A 22,561-nucleotide genomic window follows, 5' to 3' on the forward strand; every position below is an offset into this window, starting at 1 on the left:
AGAAGCTTCACCCACAGCTCGGCCTCACGTGATTCGTCAGGTGTTAGCACCTCACGGCCCACGGCACCATTAACAAGTCCCCCAAAGCCACAGGAGGCCCTGGATCTGGGCCCTGCGGCCCTCCCTTTACTGGGTTCAAGGGCACAGCAGCAGCTTTCCTGCTATTTTTCCATAAAACACAGTTTAACGTTTGTTCTTTCGGTGGCAAGCTGGTCACTTAATTGCTGGCTCACAGCCCATCTGGGCCACATCCACGGCTGCAGGTGGCTGCTCGCTGAGTTCCCACCTACCTCGTCTCTCCTTCCCCACCTTTCCCTCCAAACAACTGCGTGTCTGCATTTTAGATCAGCCCCCCTGTTCGGAGCCCTCTTAAGACTTACAAAGGAGAAAGTCAGCAAGAGACAACGGATTAGTCAATGAATGAAGCAATGAAGGAGTTAAGAACCCTGGGGCCTGCTTTTGCAGATGGTAACGTTAAGAGTCATCAGATAACTTTAAGAAATCTCAAGCTCCCTGCTCATGTTTCATGGATTCAATTACTGAATTTACCATGATGGCGAAAAGGATGCATTTTTGCCCTGTGAAGGCTCCTTTGATCAAAATTTAACCAAAGGATTAGCCAAGCTTGAAAACCTGAGGCATTACAGCGAAAAGAACACTTAACATACCTTACATAAATGAAGTCACTTCCTCCTCCCTGCCTACGAGGAGGTAACCCCGTTTCACAGATAATATCACAGAAGCTGATGCGTTAAGTGACTTGCTCGAGGTCACAGCCTGGTGTGACAGAGGGGATGCGCACCCAGGCGGGGCTGGTTTTAGGACTCTCTCGCGTACAGCAACTCAGGGGTGCTGAGAGTCACGGAAGGTCTGAATTCTGAAAATCAGCTAATGCCTGGTAAAATGAACACAACTTACAGATGAGCCAACCCATCTGTTCTGAACAGAAGGACAGTATCTTGGGAGACACCGCTTTAAGAAAACCTTGAATAAAAAGGGAAAGACTGGAGAAAAAAGGCGACTGGCAGAGAGGCTTCCTTTGACAACGCACCGTTTTCAGGGGTATTTGCTACAAGAATGGGAAGGAGAGCAAGCAAGAATTCGCTGCATAAAAGCTGAGAGGTGGGGGCCGTTTCCAAGGCGGGGTAGCTGTCCAGCTTTGCATGGTCCTTCTTGAGTGGGACCAAGAGTGGCATAAATCCTGGATGGGAACAAACACAAGGCAGGGAGGATTTGCTAAGTTTCTGGGGGCTCTGAGACCTTACGTTCCAAAGACTCTGACGGCCAGCATACGGTACCAGCAAAGGGCACAGTGCAAAGAGCTCTAGCCAGTTAACTGCACGTCGGTCACGCCGTTCACGGATCCTACAGCATCGACCCTCCACTTCTCGGGAAATAACAGAACATTAGTTCCTCTTCCGCAATAGCTGACTGCAAAGCCTCTGAGGCCAAAGGGTCAACAGGCTGACATGTGCACATAGTCCTCCCCAAGTTCCTCCAACGCGGCAACAGGTGGCAGCTGTGACCTCCCCGCTGTGGCGGACGTGAGAAAGCCCGGGAGGTTCCCACCGCCAGCCACACGGAACTGGTACCACGAGAAGCCACGAGGCCTCGCCTCCCGTGTATCTGGGCAGCTCCTCCCCCCTGAGAGCCGGCCGGGCCTCAATGGGAGCTCTGTCTGCGGAGGCCACGCCGGCCAGGCGGAGAGGTGAGGAGCGGAGTCGATTATGTCCGCTCAGGGAGGAATGCGGGTCTCAGAATAGTCCAATTGTTACGTGGTCCTCAGTTCACCCGTATGAATTTAATAGTGTCCAACTCCCTATTAATTTTCTTCAGTCACTGTACAAAACCAGAGGGGGGGAAAAAGAAAGGAGCCACCAGGCATGAAATTCAGAGCAAATGCAGCCATGCATGGCTCAGCAATGGGGTTCATTTGACATGTAAGGTATACTCCCGCCCACAACTGTCACTGTCACATTAGTGAAACTTAAGTGAATACGTTTGGAAGAGGGTGGCAGACTTCACCAGACACCTTTCCCCAGCTCCCCCCCGCCCCCCGCCATATGGTTCTATGTTTTCCCTCCTCGTCTTTTATTAACCATTACAATAAAGTTCTGCCCTTTAAATGTTGTCCCAGTGGTGTGGACAATAGTTTCTTTCTAGACAGAAAGTTTTGCAAGTTTATGTAAGAGCGACTTGGACAAGGAGGACGCATGCCTTGTGACAGGTACCATTTTAAGCCCTTTACAGGAGATACATTTTTAAGTTTACTTATTTATTTTGAGAGAGGAGGGAGAGCAGGGGAGGGGCAGAGAGAGAGACAGAGACAGAGAATCCCAAGCAGGCTCTCCACAGTCGGCACAGAGCCCAATGTGGGGCTTGAACTCCCGAAACCATGGGAACATGAAATCAAGAGTCAGACGCTTAACCGACTGAGCCACCCAGGCGCCCCAGGAGATATTTTTATTGTGATCCCATTTTATAGATGACTAACTGAGGCACAAAGGAGTTGAAGGACTTGCCTAAAACCGAGTTGGGATGTAAACCCAGGAATCTGGCTTCAGAAAATTCTGGACTCTTCACCATTCATAGTTAGAATGGATGGGCCCTTCTTCCTACAGGCAGGAAGGCAAATTCTCCAGCCACCAAATGATAAGTTGGTATCCAGACAGGCAAGAGAGGGCTACTCCACACATTCTAGAAGAACCTGTTCTTTTTATTTGTTCATTTAGCACATGTATGCACAAATATTATTCTTCAGCGAAAATACTAATGACAAAAATTACCGCTGGAGAAAAAGGTGAGTTTACCTAGAGCTGGTCAGGAGTCGTTAATAAAAACAGTGAGCTTTTCTTAGAGAAGAGAGGTCCTAGAAAGAATTCTCGGAGGTGCTGCAGATCCAACAGAGGAATTCATCCCCTGGTGGTGCCAATGGCACAGCCCGGGGCAGCGCAAAGACACAGGAAGGGGCCTTCAAAACTTAAAGGCTGGCATCTTGGGGCAGAAATGGACCTTGGAAAGGCCAGTCTTGCACTTTATATCATCGTGATGATGAGATTTTTGCTGGAGACCCAATCCACCCAGAGGCAGCTAAAAACTCTTCTCTGGAAAGTTCCAATCTTTTCAAAAAGAAGTCCAATCTGCTCACACTCCAGAAGTCTTGTGAAGCTAAGATGGGAAGGAGAAATCAAAGAAGTTCTCTCTGGCATCTTCCTTTTATAAGAAACAGAGAAGAAACGAAATCACAGGCGAATGACGGAACCATAAACGCCAGGTCTCCTTAAAGCACCAGACAGAAGGGAGACAAGTGGTCAAACTAAGATTAGCTTTTCAATCTATGCAACAAAACCTGCCCTGTAAAACCATTTCAGCTCCTTACAGAGGATTTCTAAAAGATACATATTTCTTTCCTTGGACTTGTTACAGAAAATCCCAAGGGGCAAGAAAAAAGAGTTGGGCATAAAGCTTTTTCTTCAGACAGTTAATTCAGCAGAAATTTGGGAGCCTGAGAAGCTAGGGTTTCCCGAGGGGCACCTCACAACCACCTCGCCTCAATGTGCACATTTCAGGGGAAATTCAAAGGGAATGTCTGTGCATTTCAATAAAGACAGAAGAAAATGTAAATTCCCCTGCTCTTCTAGGTAAGTTTGAGAAACACACTCCTGGCATTCCGCAGGATGCATATAGAAAGGGCTGTGGGAAAGTGACATTTTGTCAATTTCACTCTCTTTGAAACACACAGTGGAGTCAGCTGCTCACAGGAATCCTAAATAGCTCAATAAAAGTAACAGGAACCTACAGGTTTCTGATACTTTTAAGAACTGCCTATAAGCTCTTTTTGTTGTTATTTTAAAGATTCTCCTGTTAAATATATCATGAGAATTGAAGACTTGCCTTTTCAAAAAATTTTAAAGCAAACCTTTTGGAAGCTGGTTGTGATTTGTGGAAAAGCTGCAGATAGATAGTAGAGTTCTCTCACACCCCCTGCCCAGTCTCTCAGGTGGTAACATCTTACATTTCTTTGGTATGTTCCTTCCGTTAAAGCTTGGATATTGATACTCATATTGATCAGGCCCTTTTTATTCGGATTTCCTTAGTTTTTACCTAATGTCCTTTTTTGTTTCTAGGATCCCATCCGGGACACCCCATTATAGTTATCTGTCATGTCTCTTACAGGCTGCTGTAGACCGTGACAGTTTCTAAGACTCCTAGTTTCAGATGCCCTTGGCAGTTCTGAGGAGCAGCGGTTAGGGATTTTGCAGAGAGTCTCTTGGCTAGGATCTGATGTTTCCTCATCAGACTGAGGTTACCGGTTTGTAGGAAGACCCCAGAAATGCCATTCCCGTCATGTCAAGGGTATACGCTAACCGCATGACCTATCAATGTCGATGCTGACCTCGGTGACCTGGCTCGGGTGGTGCTTTCCAGACTTCTCCACCGCAGCTGCCCCCCCCTTCCGTGCCCTATCCCTTGGAAGTGAGTCAGTCCACGTTCAAGTGGGGGAGGGGGAGGCTAGGATTCAAATTTTTATAATTTTTCAAACTTTATGATATTAAAACGTACTTTATAAAAACTGACTCTTGTAAGTAAAGATCTGCTTGCTAAAATGAACACTACTCTGACAGGAGTCGTTTTGTAGGTATATACTGCATCTAAAACAGTAAGAAATAGATGTCCCATTATCATTGTGCCTCTATCAAGCTGGTGGGTTTTTCTCTGAAATAAAGCAAATCCAGTCATTAACTCTTCTGCCCGGATCATGGGTGGCAAATACCTGGCATCCCCCCCATGCAGATAGTGATAATTGATAATGGCTCATAAAATGCTGATACAGCTCTACACATAATAACACAGAAGGAAGATCATCCGGAGCAAGTTCCACAGACACAGCAATAGAAGGTTCCATTTACATAAACGTATTTGCATCAGAAAAAGCCTACAAGGATAAAGAGGAAACTGTTCATGGTGATTGTCTCTTAGGGACTGACTGGGCTGATTTTACTCCTTTTTCTTTGGCTTCTTGACTATATTTTCCTGTAATGATCGTGTAACACTGATGTGCCGTGGAAGAATTCTAGGCCAGATTCTTGGCAATCTCAGTATTTTCCCCCAAAGTAAGAGGACATGTTTCTGTACCCGCGTAAAACAATGTCCCGATGGCTCCAACACTTGGCTGCTTTCCACTCCAAAGTCTCCAAAGAGACCCAGCTTTATCTCTCTGGTTTGAGCTTTCTTTACCTAACAATGATGCAGGCTGCCTTCTAGAGCTATTCTTGACTAGAGAAGACAAGTGTGGTCTGAATTACGGAAGAGAACAGTCAGAACTCTTGAGGAACTCTGCCGGTGTGCAATTTCCTAAAAGGACAAGACTCGGTTGGCACGCGGGGACCCACGGCGCATCTTCGCGATCCCACAGCTCCACTCCAGCCCTGCTGGGGACGGCCCATGGCTGACCAGCGGCTCCAAGTGCCCGGGAGGTCCAGAAGGACGCGAAGCCAGCCACCGTGCGGCAACAGAAGCTCGAGTATCCAAACAGACTCGTACAACTAGAATTCCCTGTCCAAGGGGCCTTCCCTCACCACCTGCTTCCCAAATGGAAAACTCACAGAAGACGGAAGTCGTGATGTCACGGGGGCTTCCACGAGGGAAACAGGAGCGTGGCAGGCTGCACCCATTTTTCTTCATGGGCATCACCAGCAACAGTGAGGATCCTTAGGCAGCACTCCCTACTCTTGCTTCAATCCCCGCTCTCCTTTAAAAAGCTGTTTCAGGGGCGCCTGGGTGGCTCAGTCGGTTAAGCGGCCGACTTCGGCTCAGGTCATGATCTCACGGTCCGTGGGTTCGAGCCCTGCGTCGGGCCCTGTGTTGACAGCTCAGAGCCTGGAGCCTGTTTCAGATTCTGTGTTTCTCTCTCTCTCTGCCCCTCCCCCATTCACGCTCGGTCTCCCACCCCGCCCCAAAAAAACAAATAAATCATTAAAAATTTTAAATGGCAGGCTTTTCAAGAGCAGGTATCATATCACCAATTCCTAAGGACCTCTTCACCTCACCTAGAAGGAAACACCATAGGAGAGAACCCACTTTTAAAAAGATAAAAAAAAAGAAAAATAAATAAATAAAGCTGTTTCCCTCGAGGCTACAGACGGATTTGCCCTGACAAGTGATGTTGGTCCACAGCTTTCTGCGGGCTAGCCACTCCCCTGCGTAAAGCCTTCTGCAGGGCTGTTACCGAGCCCGTCCAGGGACTGTGTGTCACAGGAGCGCCCCTTGGCACAAAGGGCAGCCATCCCACATCACCCACCAAGGAAAGGGTAAGCTGCATCCTTAAGACTCTGTACTTGAAGCCTTCCCCAGTGATTAGGGGCCGTTCAATTCTTTTAAAAATGCAATTTCACACAGAGCAATGGAGAGTGGAGAAAAAGAAAAGGCGGTCCCGGAGAGGCGATTCCTGAACACCTGCTTCCAAAGAGGAAAACTGATGGGGCGCCAGGGTGGCTCAGTCGGTTAAGCGTCCGACTATGGCTCAGGTCATGATCTCGCAGTCCGTGAGTTCGAGCCCCGCGTCGGGCTCTGGGCTGATGGCTCAGAGCCTGGAGCCTGCTTCCGATTCTGTGTCTCCCTCTCTCTCTGCCCCTCCCCTATTCACGCTCTGTCTCTCTCTGTCTCAAAAATAAATAAACGTTAAAAAAAACCAAAACAAAACAAAGAGGAAAAATGAGCGAAGGAGAAAGAGAAAAAAGAAAAGAAGCTCCTTCCCTGTGAACACACTCTTCTCTGGGCCAGGCTGCCCGGGGGGCCTCTATCTGTAGGTTCCTGCCACGTGGGGTTTGTTTGCAGGTCTGAGTCTAGAGGCTGAAGCCAGGGTGCCAGCCTGCTCCCTGTCTCCAGTCCCGCACCACGGAGGCCACAGCCCACAGACTGTGGCCCGTCTCCAGTCCTTCAAGGCTCTACAGAGGGACCCGCTGGGGTGCCAGCGGCAGATGCTGTGGTAGCCAATTTCATCCTGAGACACACAGGCCCACAGGGGAAGAGCTAAATATAGAAGAAAGTAGCAGAGATCACGGCTGCAGGGCAAGAGCAGCTGGGGCCGGCTCGGTCAACGGCACCTTCCTCAACCCAGAATCCAGAATCGAGGAACACAGGACAAAGCCACCTCAGGGATCACTGCCCCACGCCCTCATTTGCAGAGGTGCTAGATTTCACCTGCCTGGCTCATTCACAAATCCCCAGGGCAGCCTGGAACCAGACCCAGCCCGACGCCTGGGACCCCCAAGGCTTCTGTCTGCATCCACGTAGGACTCACCCACGGCGGGGGGGGGGGGGGGGGTCTGCCCTCAAGTTCTCTGGAGCTTATTTTGAATTTCACTTTCAAAGCTAACAAGTTTGCTGATGTTCTTTCCAACTCCCTGGAAAATCCTAAGTAGCAGCTTAGAAAAAAGCGGAAGTACAACCACTCACAAACACTCTTTAAAACTACCAGGAAGTGACAATCGAGAGTTCAAGGCGAAAAAAAAAAAAAAAAAAAAAAAAAACCTACAAAAATCAGTCGAGAGAACTAACAGAACCCAGCACCGAAAACCAGCTCTGGGAACAGACCTAAGGTCATTAATGGTGGTGACCTTGCCTCAGAAAGCATCCACCCTTCATTCCATGTACACGTCTATGTATACTTAATACACAAGAACACATATGCCCCAAGTACACACGGGGTGCTGGCCCTCAGTATTTGCATAAATACACAGGTACGCATTCACCGACACGTACAGGACTTTCACGTTCTGACGCTCTGGAGGGTGAGCCATGAACTATTAACGAAACTCACCTAAGCCAAAATGACTCACTGCCTGAAGATTTCAGGGCCTCATAATTCTAAGAGGCTATTTTGTTGCTGGCATCGACAGCCATGGCTTCGTCAATGAAAAGAATCTTAATTAGGGAGCCTGTTTCTTCCCGGCCTCCCTTTCCAAAAATAACTAGTTCCCACCTGGAGGCCATCTTTGAACAGCATTTTGTAAAGCGCTGTGCCTGGATGAACACGGTCACGAGGGCCCGGCATTCTTTCATACAGCGCAGACTAAAAAGGAAGCCCAAGTTTCTCTGGGTTCTACCAGAAGCCAGGACTGAGACGGGAGCAGGGAAACACACGTGGGGAGCCAAGACCCGCTGAGAGAACTATTCGAGCCCCATTATGTCATCGGTATGAAAACAGAAAGATAACTCAAACATGTGACCAGTGGTAAGTCAAGGGCCTATTGAGCTAAACTGCTTATCCAACATCATGATCATTCTATCACTGACATGATTTCATATCAGGATTCTGGGTCATTGTTTAAACCTGAATTCATGCAAAACTAAGGGAAAACCATTATGAATGTAACAACTGCCATCTATCCAGCAAGCAAATTCTTTAAAGCCTGTAGCCCACGGAGAAAAGTATTAAACAACGCTCCAGGGACTGACGTGGATGGAGTGACCTCCCGAGGTCTGAGGCACACCCCAACCCACCACCAAAAAGAACCAACTGGCATCAAAGAGCGCACGCAAATATTTCTGAAGACAGAAACCGATCCGACATAAACCGATCCGACAACTATCCACATCCGTGGCAGAATGGTTTATTCACCAAGAAGACAGACGGTGGAGAAGCTTCTCCAGACTGGCTGCTGGGTCCACTGAAAACAGAAAAAGACAGCCCTGAAAAGCACACTGTCCAAGGGGCGCCTGGGTGGCTCAATCAGTTACGCATCTGACTCTTGATCTCAGGGTCTTGAGTTCAAGCCTCACTTGGGCTGCGCCCTAGGAGTGAAGCCTACTTTTAAAAAAAGGAGGGAAGAAAAAGAAAGAAAGAAAGAAAGAAAGAAAGAAAGAAAGAAAGAAAGAGAAAGAAAGAAAGGAAGAAAGAAAGGAAGAAAGAGAGAAAGAAAGAAAGAAAGAAAGGAAGAGAGAAAGAAAGGAAGAAAGAAAGAGAAAGAAAGAAAGAGAAAGAAAGAAAGAGAGAAAGAAAGAAAGAGAGAAAGAAAGAGAGAAAGAAAGAGAGAAAGAAAGAAAGGAAGAGAGAAAGAAAGGAAGAAAGAAAGAGAAAGAAAGAAAGAAAGAAAAAGAAAGAAAGAAAGAAAGAAAGAAAGAAAGAAAGAAAGAAAGAGTATGCTATCCTATATAAGAAAGGGGCAAAAGTGGAAAGCTGCACCCAGTAAGAAAGCAGTGAGATGCCCTGAGTGTTTTTATTGAGCCTGCGGCTGCCATATGCATATGGGACCTGTTTCTCTGTAGGTGTCTCAAACCAAGCAGATTTCATGTCCCTGGAATAACTAAGGATACTTATATAAAGGCTGAGGACTCAACTATAGGACTTCTGAGGAATACGGCCTTCAAGCCCGAAAATCTAAACAAAAGTAAATTATTTCACATAGGATGAAAGAATTTCTAAAATCACAATACCAAAGAATTGTTTGTATCTTAACCTTGAAGGCCACTTACAGAGCTGCGGGAAAACTATCTGTCGTGCTAATTTATACATGCTTTCAGCAAAGATTTGCTTAACACTTCCAATGCACACAACACAGAAAAGACTAGAGGGGGAAAACACCCGACAGAATGATCCACCGTAACAGGAGGAGAGCTCATTCAGAGGAAGAAGGGAGGGATAAAGGTTAACCCACGGAAGAGGTCTTAAAAGGGGTAAATCTAGAGGCACCTGTGTGGCTCAGTCTGTTTGGCATCTGACTCTTGATTTTGGCTCAGGTCATGATCTCAGGGTTCGTGAGTTCAAGCCCCATGTGGGGCTCTGTGCTGTCAGCACAGAGCCTGCTTGGGATTCTCTCTCTCTCTCTCTCTCTCTCTCTCTCTCTCTCTGCCCCTCCCCCACTCACATGTTCTGTCTCTCTCTCTCTCTCTCAAATAAATAAATAAACTTTTTAAAACATGGGGGTGCCTGAGTGGCTCAGTCGGTCAAGTGTCCAACTCGTGTTTTTGGCTCACGTTACGATCTCACGGTTCGTGAGTCTGAGCCTTGCATTGGGCTCTGCGCTGACGGGTCAGAACCTGCTTGGGATTCTCTCTCTCTCTCCCTCTCTCTCTCTGCCCCTCCCCTGCCCATGCTCTATCTCTCTCAAAAGAAATAAATAAATAACATTAAAAAAAAGGGGTAAATCTAGAGCAGGTCTGACATCTGTGATGCTCACAAATTGGCGAAGGCAGAGAGACAGAGGTGGTCATTCCACACTGGAGATCACCCATCAGCAAAGGCAGGAAGAGGGGTTCCTGAGGAAGGGGTTAGTCTGGAAGCGACGGAGGGTCCAGTGAACCACGGCCTCGGACTCCCCGGTGAAGGGGCTCCGGCCCAAAGCGACATGCAAAAACCAGTCTGGGATACACGCACACACACCCAGGACGCTCCCTTACCTTTCCCGTAGAAGAACTTGCGGTAATAATAGGCCCCAAGGTCAATGTGCTCTATGATGTAGCGCTTCACTTTCTCCCGGTGGATGGGCTGGTTCTCCCTCGGCACTTCCAGGACCGACACACCGGCGTTCGTGCAGTGGGAGCTCAGAGAAGACTCGAAGGAGCAGCCTTCCCCGGAGCTGAACGAAGACGAGCTGGCCCTGGAAAGGGCGATCCTCCTGTCGCCTTCCCCGCCAGTCTCGTTCCGAAAGTAAGGACAACTCAGGATGAGCTCGTTGCTCTTCCCGTCTCCCTCGTCAGCATCCAGGTTCTCCTTGGAGTTGAGGTCCTCCTTGCTCCCCAGAGGGGACTCGCAGTTGCCTGTCTGGCCCGCCGGCATCTGAGTCTGGGACGCCGCGGAGGCCCCGGTGGTGATGTTTTTCCGCTTCCCCACGTTGGCCCTCGTAGCCATGGCTTCGTTGATATTAAACAAAATGCTCTGGACGTCATAATGTGCAAAACACCGCTGACAATTCCAAGGGCGGACGCCCCGCTCCAGGCGACCATCTTCCGGGTCACATGTGAACTTGAACGTTTCATGTTCACTTTTAACAGTTCGCAGCTTCCGGAAGAGGGACGTCTCCACCGACTCCGACTTTAACCTCCGTTTGAAAGGTTTGTCCCTGTCTCTCCCCATGAGGAGGGCACTGTCCATGTAGTCTAATCCTGAGATGCGGACAAATTCTCCCCTGGATATCTGTGCTGCCGCGTGGAGGCTGGGAGAGACTGCAGGATCGCAGGGGAAACACTCAGGGAACCCAAAAGGGGCCATCGCTTTGTGGTCGTAATTCTCTACTCGGTACCCTCTGAGCATAGCAAAGAAGTTCTCGCCAGATAAGCCCTGCCGGTCAATGGAAGACGTGCTCCCGTACTCTCGGTGGAGGGCGGCCCCGGTGTTGGGGTTCACTGCATTTTGGTCTAAGACGTCTTCAGCATCGATGTCACTGATGGTGACATCGCTGTTGCTTCTCTGTCTTATGGGGTGCAGCCCTCTTTGAGGAGAGTGAACAAAGATGTCCCCAATGGTGTACTTCGCCTCCACAAAGTCTAGATCGAGCTTCTCTTCTTGCTGACCGTCGCTCTGGTCGCTTTGCCCGTTGTGCGTGAGGGACGTGACACTTTCGTAACTGGTCTGAGACCGGCTTTCCCACAGCGCCTTGCAGGTCAGCTCCTTGGAGCAGTCTTTCTTGGGAGGCCACTCACACACTCTTGCTCTCACACCCATCTTGGGCACGGCTGGGGTGCCATTAGCCGGACCACCGCTCTCGGTGGAATTCGAGGCATTTAAAGAGGTGGCAGGGCCCATGTTGCCATTAATGGCTTTAAATTTTCGAGCAAAATAATCATCAGACTGCATGATTCTGGGAGGATCCTTGAACTTGGAAGAGGCCCTGCCAAGCTTGTGCTTCTCTTCTTGGGACTGCCTTGGGTCGCTCATGTCTGCCGAGGCAAGAAGCTCCAAGGCTCACCAGCAAGACTGAGGTGAAACTAATTACATTGTCATTTACGATGCGACCGTAAACGCAGATATAAAGGCTTCCTCTACAGCTGTACTTTCTCCTTTTAACCGAAAGCAAACAACATCCTCAGAGTATGGTTTCTCCAAAACCAGCTTGCTTCTCAGATGTTGAACTAATTTTGTATGCCTCTGTCCTTTTCAGGAGCATTCCTTAAGACATCTGGCCTGGAGTATTTCCTTCACCTGAATTAAAACACAGAAAACAGCCATTAGCAATTTTTGTCACTCAAGTTCAATGCGTTCTACATAGGGTTTCTTATCGGTCCTTCTCTCCAATTTCTGCCCATCCCCAGATCCCCCAACCGGTCATGAAGTTTCAAGTCTCTGTTGCTCATACTGCTCCTTCTCTCTGGAACACTCTGCCTTCTCGCACTACTTGGCTGGCTGGCACTTATATGCAGAATCGAGCAGTACCCCTTCCGAGAAACTTTGCCTCGGCCCACATCTGCCAAAGGGTGCTTCCTTTGTGTTCCTACAGCACCCGTGTCTACACTAATGGGAACAGATCTCTTTATACTCCTACTGGCTGGTTTATCGACCAGTCTCCTCCACCAGCTAACTTCAAGCTCCTCTCAGCCAGGAACACGCCCTTCATCTCTGTACCAACATTATCTGTTAATGTGGCCTGGATTAAATGAGGTAGACAAAACATTTCCATTAGTTATAAAGATTAACACAATGGCCACGTAATTTTTTGAGTATCGTTATACTTCCTTTCAAAACATGTAAACTCAAAATGTCCAGCAGCACAAGGATCAATACCAGGCGTTCTCAATGTATTTTTAGAATGCGGTCTTGCAATCAAGTAAGAACCCGCCGAGATTCCTCGTGAAGTGGGAGGGAGCCTTTAAGAACTGGCTATCCAGGGGCGCCTGGGTGGCTCGGTCGGTTGAGCGTCCGACTTGCGCTCAGGTCATGATGTCGCGGTCTGTGAGTTCCAGCCCCACGTCGGGCTCTGTGCTGACAGCTCGGAGCCTGGAGACTGCTTCGGATTCTGTGTCTCCCTCTCTCTCTGCCCCTCCCCTGTTCATGCTCTGTCTCTCTCTGTCTCAAAAATCAATAAAAAACATTAAAAAAAAAAAAAAGAACTGGCTATCTGAACGAGTGTTTCTTTTTTTTTTTTTAATGTTTATTTATTTTTGAGAGAGACAAAACATGAGCGGGGGGGGGGGAGGGTGGGGGGGGGCAGCGAGAGAGGGAGACACAGATCCAAAGCAGACTCCAAGCTCTGAGCTGTCAGCACAGGGCCCGAAGCGGGGCTCAAACACACAGGTGTGCGATTAAGACCCGAGCCGAGGTCGGCCACTTAGCCAACTGAGCCACCCAGGCATCCCACGAGTGTTAACTTTCTAGTTTATTATGCCACTAGCAATCCGATAAATGTGCAGGGTAAAATAAAAGCACAGAGATACAACACATCTTTGTGCACCTTTGTGGTTAATAGAAACTTGACTTTTTTTTTTTTTTAAGTTTATTCATTTATTTTTGAGAGAGAGTGTGAGCATAAGCAGGGAGGGGCAGAGACAGACAGGAGACACAGAATCCGAAGCAAGCTCCAGGCTCCGAGCTGTTAGCGCAGAGACTGACACGGGGCTCGGACCCACAAACTGTGAGATCAGGACCTGAGTCGAAGTCAGATGCTCAACCGACTGAGCCAACCAGGTGCCCTGACACTTGAATTTTAATCAACTTTTATTTTTAATTACAAATCACCGTTTCAATGTATTCCATCTCTATTTAGACAAAAATATCTTCCAGGTATCATTATGTCCCCAACGGATGGAAGCCTTCCTTGTTGGCATAAGAATGTATGAATGGCTCTAATTCTTCTGAAAATAATGATGGTGATGAAGGTATAATATCGCGGATTTCCCTCAGTCCTCATCAAAGCACAAAAAAAACCGCAAATATTTGTTAGAAAGTATTAAAATTCCAAACAGCTGAGCAGTACTAGAACTCTTTCCAATGGGTTCTTTTTTTGTAAGTAATCTCTACACCAAAGTGGAGCTTGAACTCACCACCCTGAGATCAAGGGTCACGTGCTCCACCGACAGAACCAGCCAGGTGCCCCTCCGATGGGTTCTTAATGGCTTTGAGATGAACATGTGGTAGTCTTTTGGAATATCTGATATTTTCTTATCATGGCAACTTGCCTTCCCCTCATCGGGGGGGAAAAAAATGGGACTGGGAATGATAAGATGCTGTCTATTCCCAGGGCAACTTCATAACTGAGGAAACAAAATGATGTTTTAGGCTGTGGTAAACAAAGGGAGAGCGAACAATCAGATGCTTCGGTGAACCAAACAGACTGGTGTCGGTCCGTGGTTCTCTGAAAGAGAAGAGACAGGTCTGCATCTTCTCTATTTCACTTGGAATTATTGTGTTTAAAAGGATCATGGGCAATTCTGAATGACAGTTATTTCCTGTACAATTGAGGCTATTACAGAATGCTTTCCTGGAAACTGAAAAAAATGACAACTGAGATATGAAAGAAAACAACTTGTTGCCTACAGTCTCGCTGCTGAAATGGTATTTGATTTACTAGACCGGCTTCTACATGATCTCTAAATTCTATCGACAGTTCTGCTGCTTATAGAACCCAATGAATTTGAAGGCTTACAAATGATTTCTAATGGCTGGTACAGAGATATGTGAATTCTCAACAGACATTCATATGACACTCATTTGCAAGTATATACTATTAATTACATACTAATTAGTTGTGTATAAAGAAGGAAGAACCATGCCCAGCGAAACCACCACACTGTACTTTGAAAAAATATAATCAGCAGCTAAGCACCACCACCTTAAAATATTAGAACAAAATGCCCTCAAAGAAACCAGGAAAGAAGGAATGAATAAAGATAAAAGCTGAAATTAATGGAATGAGGGAAAAACAAGGTAGAAAAGGGACAAATCCAAACGGTAGTTTTTTTTTTTTAAAGAGAAAGAAAACAGATCTACTCCTTCCAAAGCCTGAAAAAGGCAAAGAGAGAAAGAACAATATTATACAAGTCTGGACATGGGAAAGGAAACATGACCACATATACAGGAGATTAAAATAAATATTAAGCATAAGAAGAATTATACCACAAGCAACTGTAAAGCAACAACTTTGAACACAGAGGAAACTAATGATTTCCTGGCAAACCACAAATTCCCCAAACTGAGAATGGAAAATGTAAAGGCTGATTCTTGCTGAAGACAACAGAAACGTAACCAATCGCTACATAAAAATACGACCAGTGTACCCATGAGATGCAAGGAGCCATTTTAACCATTTTAAAACTCCTTTATCCTCCCATTTATGAGACCAAACGCTATTTAAAAAATTTAGGAAGTATCCCAGTCTTTCTTTTCCATGTCATGGCACGTGCTGAAAATACCAATGTTCACACAGCACATGGCAGTCAAAGCAGGAAGCACTCAAGATTTGGGCGCAGGTAGGACTCTGGCCCAAGCCCACCACGCCTCAAGCTGAACAAACCAGCACCTCCCCATACGGGGAACCCGCTCCCCACACTTCTGGGGGCAGCCCTGGGGTTAAGCCATCTGCCGGGAGATTTGTGAGACACAGAAACCTAGCAAGGACAACACATTCACTGAATAATTACTTCCAGAAAAACAGATCATAAAATAGTCAGCGGTCTATTCTGAGCATTTATACCCTTTTACATTTCTAAATGTATCACTGTTTGTAACAGAATTTAAAGATACAAAATCTTCATCCCCTAGATCTCCCATAGAAATGGAAGACAATACACTGTAAAAAATTAGATTATTTTTACTTTGTATTATTTAAATTTTTTTTAATGTTTATTTTGTTTTAGAGAGAGAGAGAGAGAGAGAGACAGAGTGTAGGTGGGGAAGGCACAGAGAGAGTGGGAGACACAGAATCCGAAGCAGGCTCCAGGCTCTGAGCTGTCAGCACAGAGCCTGATGCGGGTTTCAAACCCACAAGCTGTGAGATCGTGTCCTGAGCCAAAGCCAGATGCTCAACAAACTGAGCCACCCAGGTACCCCAAGATTATTTTTAAACGTAAGAGATAGAAACAATTAAAGACAGATGAATTTGTGTTAAATTTTAGTATTACGCTGGTCAGAAAGCAAAAAAGAACAGCAAACTGAGAGCACACAAAACTCTTCCCCAAAGAAATCTTCTGAGGCCATTGCTTCAGTTACGGTTTTTAAATTTTTGATGTGTGAAAACATCAGCCGTAGCAGACAGCTAGTGGCTCGTCCCGGCTAGGACCTATTATTCCCTTTCCTTCTCCTGAATCCCGCTGGGGAACCTTACCTCTAAAATCAGTTTATCCTGGGGGCCTAACTCCACCCCTGACATGTGACACAGATCTGACCAATGAAAGTGCTGCATTCTCCTGCCTTCAGGGATTGGTCCAGGGATGAGCCAATGACAGCCCTGTCCTACCCGGAAGCGTGAGTGACCCACCCCCCCAGCATGGGGGCTAGGATTCTTGGCAGGGCTCAGGGGATGTAACATACACACGGAGCTGCGGGGCTCACTAGCTGGTGTGACCGCGCTGAGGCTGAGCCTCAGGAAGGAAAGAAGGAATCCTAAGGATAGAGGTCTTGACTCCCAGCTAGACCTGGCACCAGGTCTAGTGGGGTTTTTTTGTTTGTTTTGCTTTTTGTTTGTTTGTTTGTTTATTCCGTTTGAGTTAGGTCTTTGTGTAGTCCAGATCAACTTTAAAGGTTCTAAGAGACCATATTTACACTCAGTGAAAGACGGAAGACAGCAAATTCAATAACCAAAATACTTTGTACTGTGTTGCACATCGCCTGGTCCACGAAGAAATGAATTGAAAGTGTAGTTCTGGCACTTGGATCCAGAATCAAGACCGGCGCCTCTTGGGCAAGATCCTGCTCTCATGTAAATATACGCCCTTCAACGCATGTCACGTGCGCCGCTAACAACCCGAAGTGTTCAAAGCCAAAAAATTCCTCACGTGGTAGCTGATTACTAAAGTTGAAGCAGGGCTACAGCAGCTCCCCTCCTGGCCCCCCATCCTTCTAGCCGCATTTTCCAGCTTGCCGTAGCTCCCCAAAGTCAACCTACTGACAGAATCCTAGACAGCGCCTTCCTTTTACAAGGACTACTAAATAGGACTAAACACAAAGTATGATACACGGCACCTTCTTTTAAAAAGTATTCCCAGGCGAATTATTTTTACTACCGCGGTAAAAGCAAGACCCCTCAGAACAATCACAGGACTTGTTTGCAAGTGAGATAAGCTAGAAATATTAACATCATGCAATTAAAACCGGTATTACAGCACATGGGGAAGAATTAAAATCAAGGTCTTTGAAAAGCAGATATTAACAAGGAACGGTACAGGCTCCACACAGGGAGAAATGCAAACAGCAACAACAATGGAGGGGATGAAAATCTAAATTGTGAGCTGGAATGACCTCTGGAATCATCCAGAACCTAGCGGGGAGGCTCTGGCTGGGAGGGAGACACAGACATGCACGCGTGTGCACGCGCGTGCACACACACACAACAGCCCCACACCAGTGAATCGTGTTCGCCCTGCAGGGCCGTGGATGACGAGCTGGGCGTCTGGAGCAGCTTGTCTGGCACAGAAGGCCCTTCTGTCATCTTTCATTATCTTTACGTTGTTTGCAAGTTCTAACTTTCCGCCTTTGCCTGTGAGCCCGCAGCACTGAGCTAAGTTTTTGAAAGACCGAAATTTGCGCTCTTAGTGGCACGTACGTGAATGTAACGGAAGTCCTGCAGACATCTGTCCCCAGATTTATTCTTTGTACTGACCAAGTATCTGTACAGCCTCTGTGCTCACACCCACTGTGAATCGCAAGTGCAAGGTGGCGTGCCCGACCGGTGTTGCTGGACATCACAATGGCAGAAGAGACAGGAAAAGGATGGCACCTTAGAGAAGAGCCTGCAGAAATCAGGGGACTGTGATCGGCCCCCACACAAGGCACAGAGCTCACAATAATTACAGGTGCGCATCACTACCGAAGAAAATACAATCCCCCAAGCACAGAACTGTGTTTAAATGAAGTCCTTTCGGGTTTCCAGTGAGTCTGCGAGGCTGATATGAAAAGTCTGGGACTATGTATCCAGCTCAGTCCTGTTCCCCGCCCCACCCCTCCGCCCCGTTTCCTCCCCCATCTGCACAGCTGCCATGGGAAAGACCTTGATCTCTTCACACTTCCAGCCCCAACCTCTCGGCAAATACCGCAGTTTCTTACTTCTCAGGGGAAAAATAAAGCCAATCTAAATAGTTCGCTGGACTTTTGTCATCACTTAACGGACCTGCCGACTCCTGAACCTGTCCCTCCGTGTGAGCCCCTGGCGGACAATCATTTAAGACTTACCAGCTTTCTTAAGATAAAAATCCAAACTGTGCCTGACAAGTCTCTTCCTGATCTGTCCTGCTCAGGCTGCAGCCTCATTGTCTCGGGGTCCTCCCTCCTTATCCTCTGTGCTGTGGCCCAGACATGCTGAGTGCCTTTCCAGCCTTCAACCTGTCCACCCCTGCATCTGAGCTGTCCCTGGAAACGGAGCGTCAGCTGCCTGGGCCGAGCTGACATCCTCATCACTCTCATCCCTGACTGGGTGTCTCTGCGACACGCTCCCTTGGTGTCCTCTCTTTCCCAGACACCCCCCCCCCCGCCCCTTGCTTCAACCTCCTCGCCTCAAGGCCCTAGGGCTGGGTCTGTTCCATTCACCACTTAACCTGCCGCGCTGGGGAACGGTTTCTAGCGTGTGGCAGTTATTCAATAAATATTATTAAATAAATGAATAAATTACTAAAGCCCTGTGTTAGACAGTAACCTTTTATGAGATAAAGCATTGAGCACTTAAATGGAGAGTTCTTACGCTTACAGAATATACCGCAATTATGAAAGTTTAATAATTTTGCAGAAACATTTATGACAGAAACTCAGATAAATATGGAGAGCTGTTAGCTCCTTGCAGGCCGCTGTTTGTGCCAAGGCAGGCCCAGATCCTTCCCAGAACAGGTTACCTTGAACATAAGAGTCAACAGCTAGTCTGCTCTGGAAAGAGCTTCCCGCCATCCGCCACTGTACTGGCCACACAAGGTGGGTATAGACAATGTCTTCGAACGGTATGGAAGGAAATCATGCCATAATAAAGCCATATGAACCTAAGAGCCCCCACGTCACTTTTACGACACAGCGGTGCGTCTGCTCCTGTCCGGTCCTAGAATGACTGGGTCATTCTAACAGATGGTAAAAAACTGCTATGAGAGTTAAAATCTTTGAGAGACAGAGACAGAGCATGAGCGGGGAAGGGGCAGAGAGAGGGAGACACAGAATCCGAAGCAGGCTCCAGGCTCCGAACTGTCAGCACAGAGCCCGACGCGGGGCTTGAACTCACGAGCTGCGAGATGATGACCTGAGCTGAAGTCAGACGCTCAACCGGCTGAGCCACCCAGGCGCCCCTGGCATGAGAGTTTTAAACTGGCAAGTGCAGAGTTCTCAAACAAAAAAGGCCATGGTATTTTTTCCATGAAAGACAGAAGTGCTGTTTCATCAGATATTAGGAAGGCGGAAAATAAAACAGACCCCCCTCTATGGGCATATTATGGGCATCGCCATTGTCATTTGTCCCCCTCTTGCCTTCGTAAATGAAGACAGTACTTAAGAGGATCTTCAAACATGCTACTTTGCTTACCCCACGGCAAAATGAACTCACATTGCCAACCTGGTATGGCTACAAAAAACCGAACATCAAAAAAAAACGGAAGTCATCTAGTTCCCTCTTTAGGCCATAACGGAGAGAAGGGACTAATAATCCGCACTGAGGTCTGCTGAGCTGCATGGATGCCCATCTCTCCAGGTAACCCCCTAAACCTGGACAACTGACCACGTGCCAAGACCGGAGACGGTACACAGCCCATCTCTGAACGATCACTAATTAAAATTTCTACATTTTTCGTCCTTTCTTTGAGCTGAGCTCTGATGTCAAGGGCACTGCCCCTCCCTCACCGTTTCCAACGATTCCTACATTTCATCAAAGTCTACGGCTCTTGTTCCCCACTAAAAATGGGAAGATGTCAGCCGCACTCCGTGGGCAACTTAAAAAAAAAAAAATCCACGTGCGAACCGGTGTGACCTCACGGGCGGGAGGGTGGCCTCCGGTGAGGACGGGGCTCGCTGGGCAAGGCAGCAACCCACAACTTAAGGAGAAACTGAAGGATTTTACAGCTTGAAGGCATAATCTGTTCTCATGCTAATGGTCTTGGCAATAATTTGTAAAGGATAGAACAGAGAAATGGAGAAAATGTGATATTTAAGCATAATTGTCTTTAGATAGGATGTTTTTCAAAGTTTTCCATGAGACATCAGTGAGTCTTTAAGACCAATATTACAGTTATAATTGAGCCACTTATCAGGATTGCAGCTGTAGCAAATGGATTGAAAACCACAAAACACACAAATTATGAGCCTCATTCAAGGAAAAAAACGGTTAAAATTATATGGCAGACTTATAATAAAAGTCTAACTACTGTAAAAAATGCCTATTTTTCATACTCGTATTCCATCAGCTCTAATACGAACATGTATAATTGGGCAGGGACTAAATGGAGGGACACACTGTCCCCACTTGTACCCTCCCTGTGACCAGGATGGCAGGACAGGAGCTGAGGCGTGCTCGCACTAAGGTCTGAAACACGTTCGCCATAAAATCGCCAAGTTCCGGTACCTTCAGCCTGGTATTGAGTGAAGCTATGGCTAAACAGCTATGAAACAATCCATGAACTCAAATGCCTATCAGAGCAGACCCCTAAACTCCGGGAAATGAGACAATGTGATAAATGGGCTGTTATTAATAACGGTCATAAATGGATATCCGAAGTTCAGTCATCAGACTTTTGACTGCCAAGATTTTGGTAGATCAGGACATGAAAATTAGTTCTTAGGTATTTTTCTTGAACCAAACAATGGGGTGGAACCACAGATAAATATTCTGGGCCATGAAAACTTTAAAAAGAGCAAAAGTCTCTCTCCTCTTTGGGGTTTTGTGACAAAGGGGTAACCTAAGATTTGTGAGGAGCATAAAATCTTCTCCTGGTCTAATGCTCACATCGGTGCTAGACAATTTTTTGAAGTATTCTGTGCTGTTATTTAGAAAAACTCTCACATGATGCGCTCAGAAAAGCTGATCCCCTTGGTGTAGTTAAGGAGTTTTTCATCAGAGTAAAACAGAGACCCCAGTAAAAAGCCTAAAGGACTCGGCTTCCACTAGAACCCTATGTCCTGAGTCTATCCTGAGTTATAATCCATGGTGAGTAAAAGGGACAAATGAAAGGTTTATGCTCTCACGTAACTTTTTTTTCCCTTCCTTTTATTTATTTGTTTATTTCTGAGAGACAGACAGAGAGAGAGCCCCAAGTGGGGGAGGGGCAGAGAGAAAGTGAGTGAGAGAGAGAGAGAGAGAAAGGAAGGGAGAGTCCCAAGCAGGCTCCACGCTGTCACTGCACAGCCCAACTTGGGGCTTGAACTCACAAAACCGTGAGATCATGACCTGAGCTGAAATTAAGAGTCAGACACTCAGGGCACCTGGGTGGCCCAGTCGCTTACACGTCCGACTTCGGCTCAGGGCATGATCTCACGGTCCGTGAGTTCAAGCCCCGCCTTGGGCTCTGTGCTGACAGCCCGGAGCTTGGAGTCTGCTTCGGATTCTGTGTCCCCCTCCTCTCTCTGCCCCTCCTCCACTCATGCTCTGTCTCACTCTGTCGCTCAAAAATAAATAAATGTTCCCAAAAAATTAAAAAAAAAAAGAGTCAGACGCTCAACTGCGCCACCCGGGTGCCCCTTGTGTGGCTTTCTAAGTGAAGAGGCCGGGCACTCCATCAGAGTAGGGTCCTGATCCACTTGTTCATGCTTGTACCCCCGGCCTCTAGAGTTGGCACTCACGATGAACTCACATCCATCCATCTAATTGAAACGGCCGTGAACCAAAGTCCCCCAAAGTACTGAGTTGACGTATCATCGCGACACATTCATGGAACACCGTGATTCTTGCTTCTCTCTCTTTTTGGTTTCCTCTCTGGATCCTCCACTGGTCTTCCTTAAATGCTGACAATCCTCAGAGTTTATACAGTCCACACCCAAGCCACACCGAGGCCCGTCTGCAACCTTCCGGATGTTTCCCAATCCGTGCACACCTTGCCGTCTCAACTGCCCCCGCCACAGGTCGAACTGCTCTCTTCTTTTTCCCGGGTTAGCATAAAATCCTTCAATAGTCTCCCATTTTCATCACGGTAAGGCCTGACTGCCTTAAGGTAAGACAGGTCATGCAGGATCGGGTCCGCCAGGAGCTGCCCAGCCCCATCTTCAGCGGCTGGAGCTCCACACGCCGTGTCTGCCCTGCATTTTCTCACGCAAAGGGCTCTGCGCAGGCTTCCTCCCCCGCCCACAGACCGTCGAGACTCTCCTTCCCTCTACCTCGCTACCATAGTTCTTACAACACATTGCGCCACTCCATGGACACGACCTACGTACTTGTCACTAACCTCCCCTCGGCTCTCAGCACTGGGCACTCGGCAAATACCCAGGATCTACCGCGTGCGACCTGAGATCATGGCA

At 47.4% G+C, this 22,561-nt stretch overlaps 1 protein-coding gene across 7 annotated transcripts in view; it reads right to left on the bottom strand.

Moving 5' to 3' along the window:
* Window positions 1-22,561, bottom strand: part of SIPA1L2 (signal induced proliferation associated 1 like 2) — a 222,928-nt gene that overhangs the window by 96,020 nt on the left and 104,347 nt on the right. For all 7 annotated transcript variants that reach the window (XM_060642826.3, XM_078434223.2, XM_078434226.2 and 4 more), the window contains one exon: window positions 10,402-12,142. In XM_060642826.3, the coding sequence (XP_060498809.3) occupies window positions 10,402-11,878 (1,477 nt within the window). In that variant the 5' untranslated portion in view covers window positions 11,879-12,142. The remainder of the gene's footprint in view (window positions 1-10,401; window positions 12,143-22,561) is intronic.

This window comes from Panthera onca, chromosome D2 (genome assembly GCF_046562875.1).
Source record: "Panthera onca isolate mPanOnc1 chromosome D2, mPanOnc1 haplotype 2, whole genome shotgun sequence".
Classification (NCBI taxonomy): Eukaryota; Metazoa; Chordata; class Mammalia; order Carnivora; family Felidae; genus Panthera; species Panthera onca.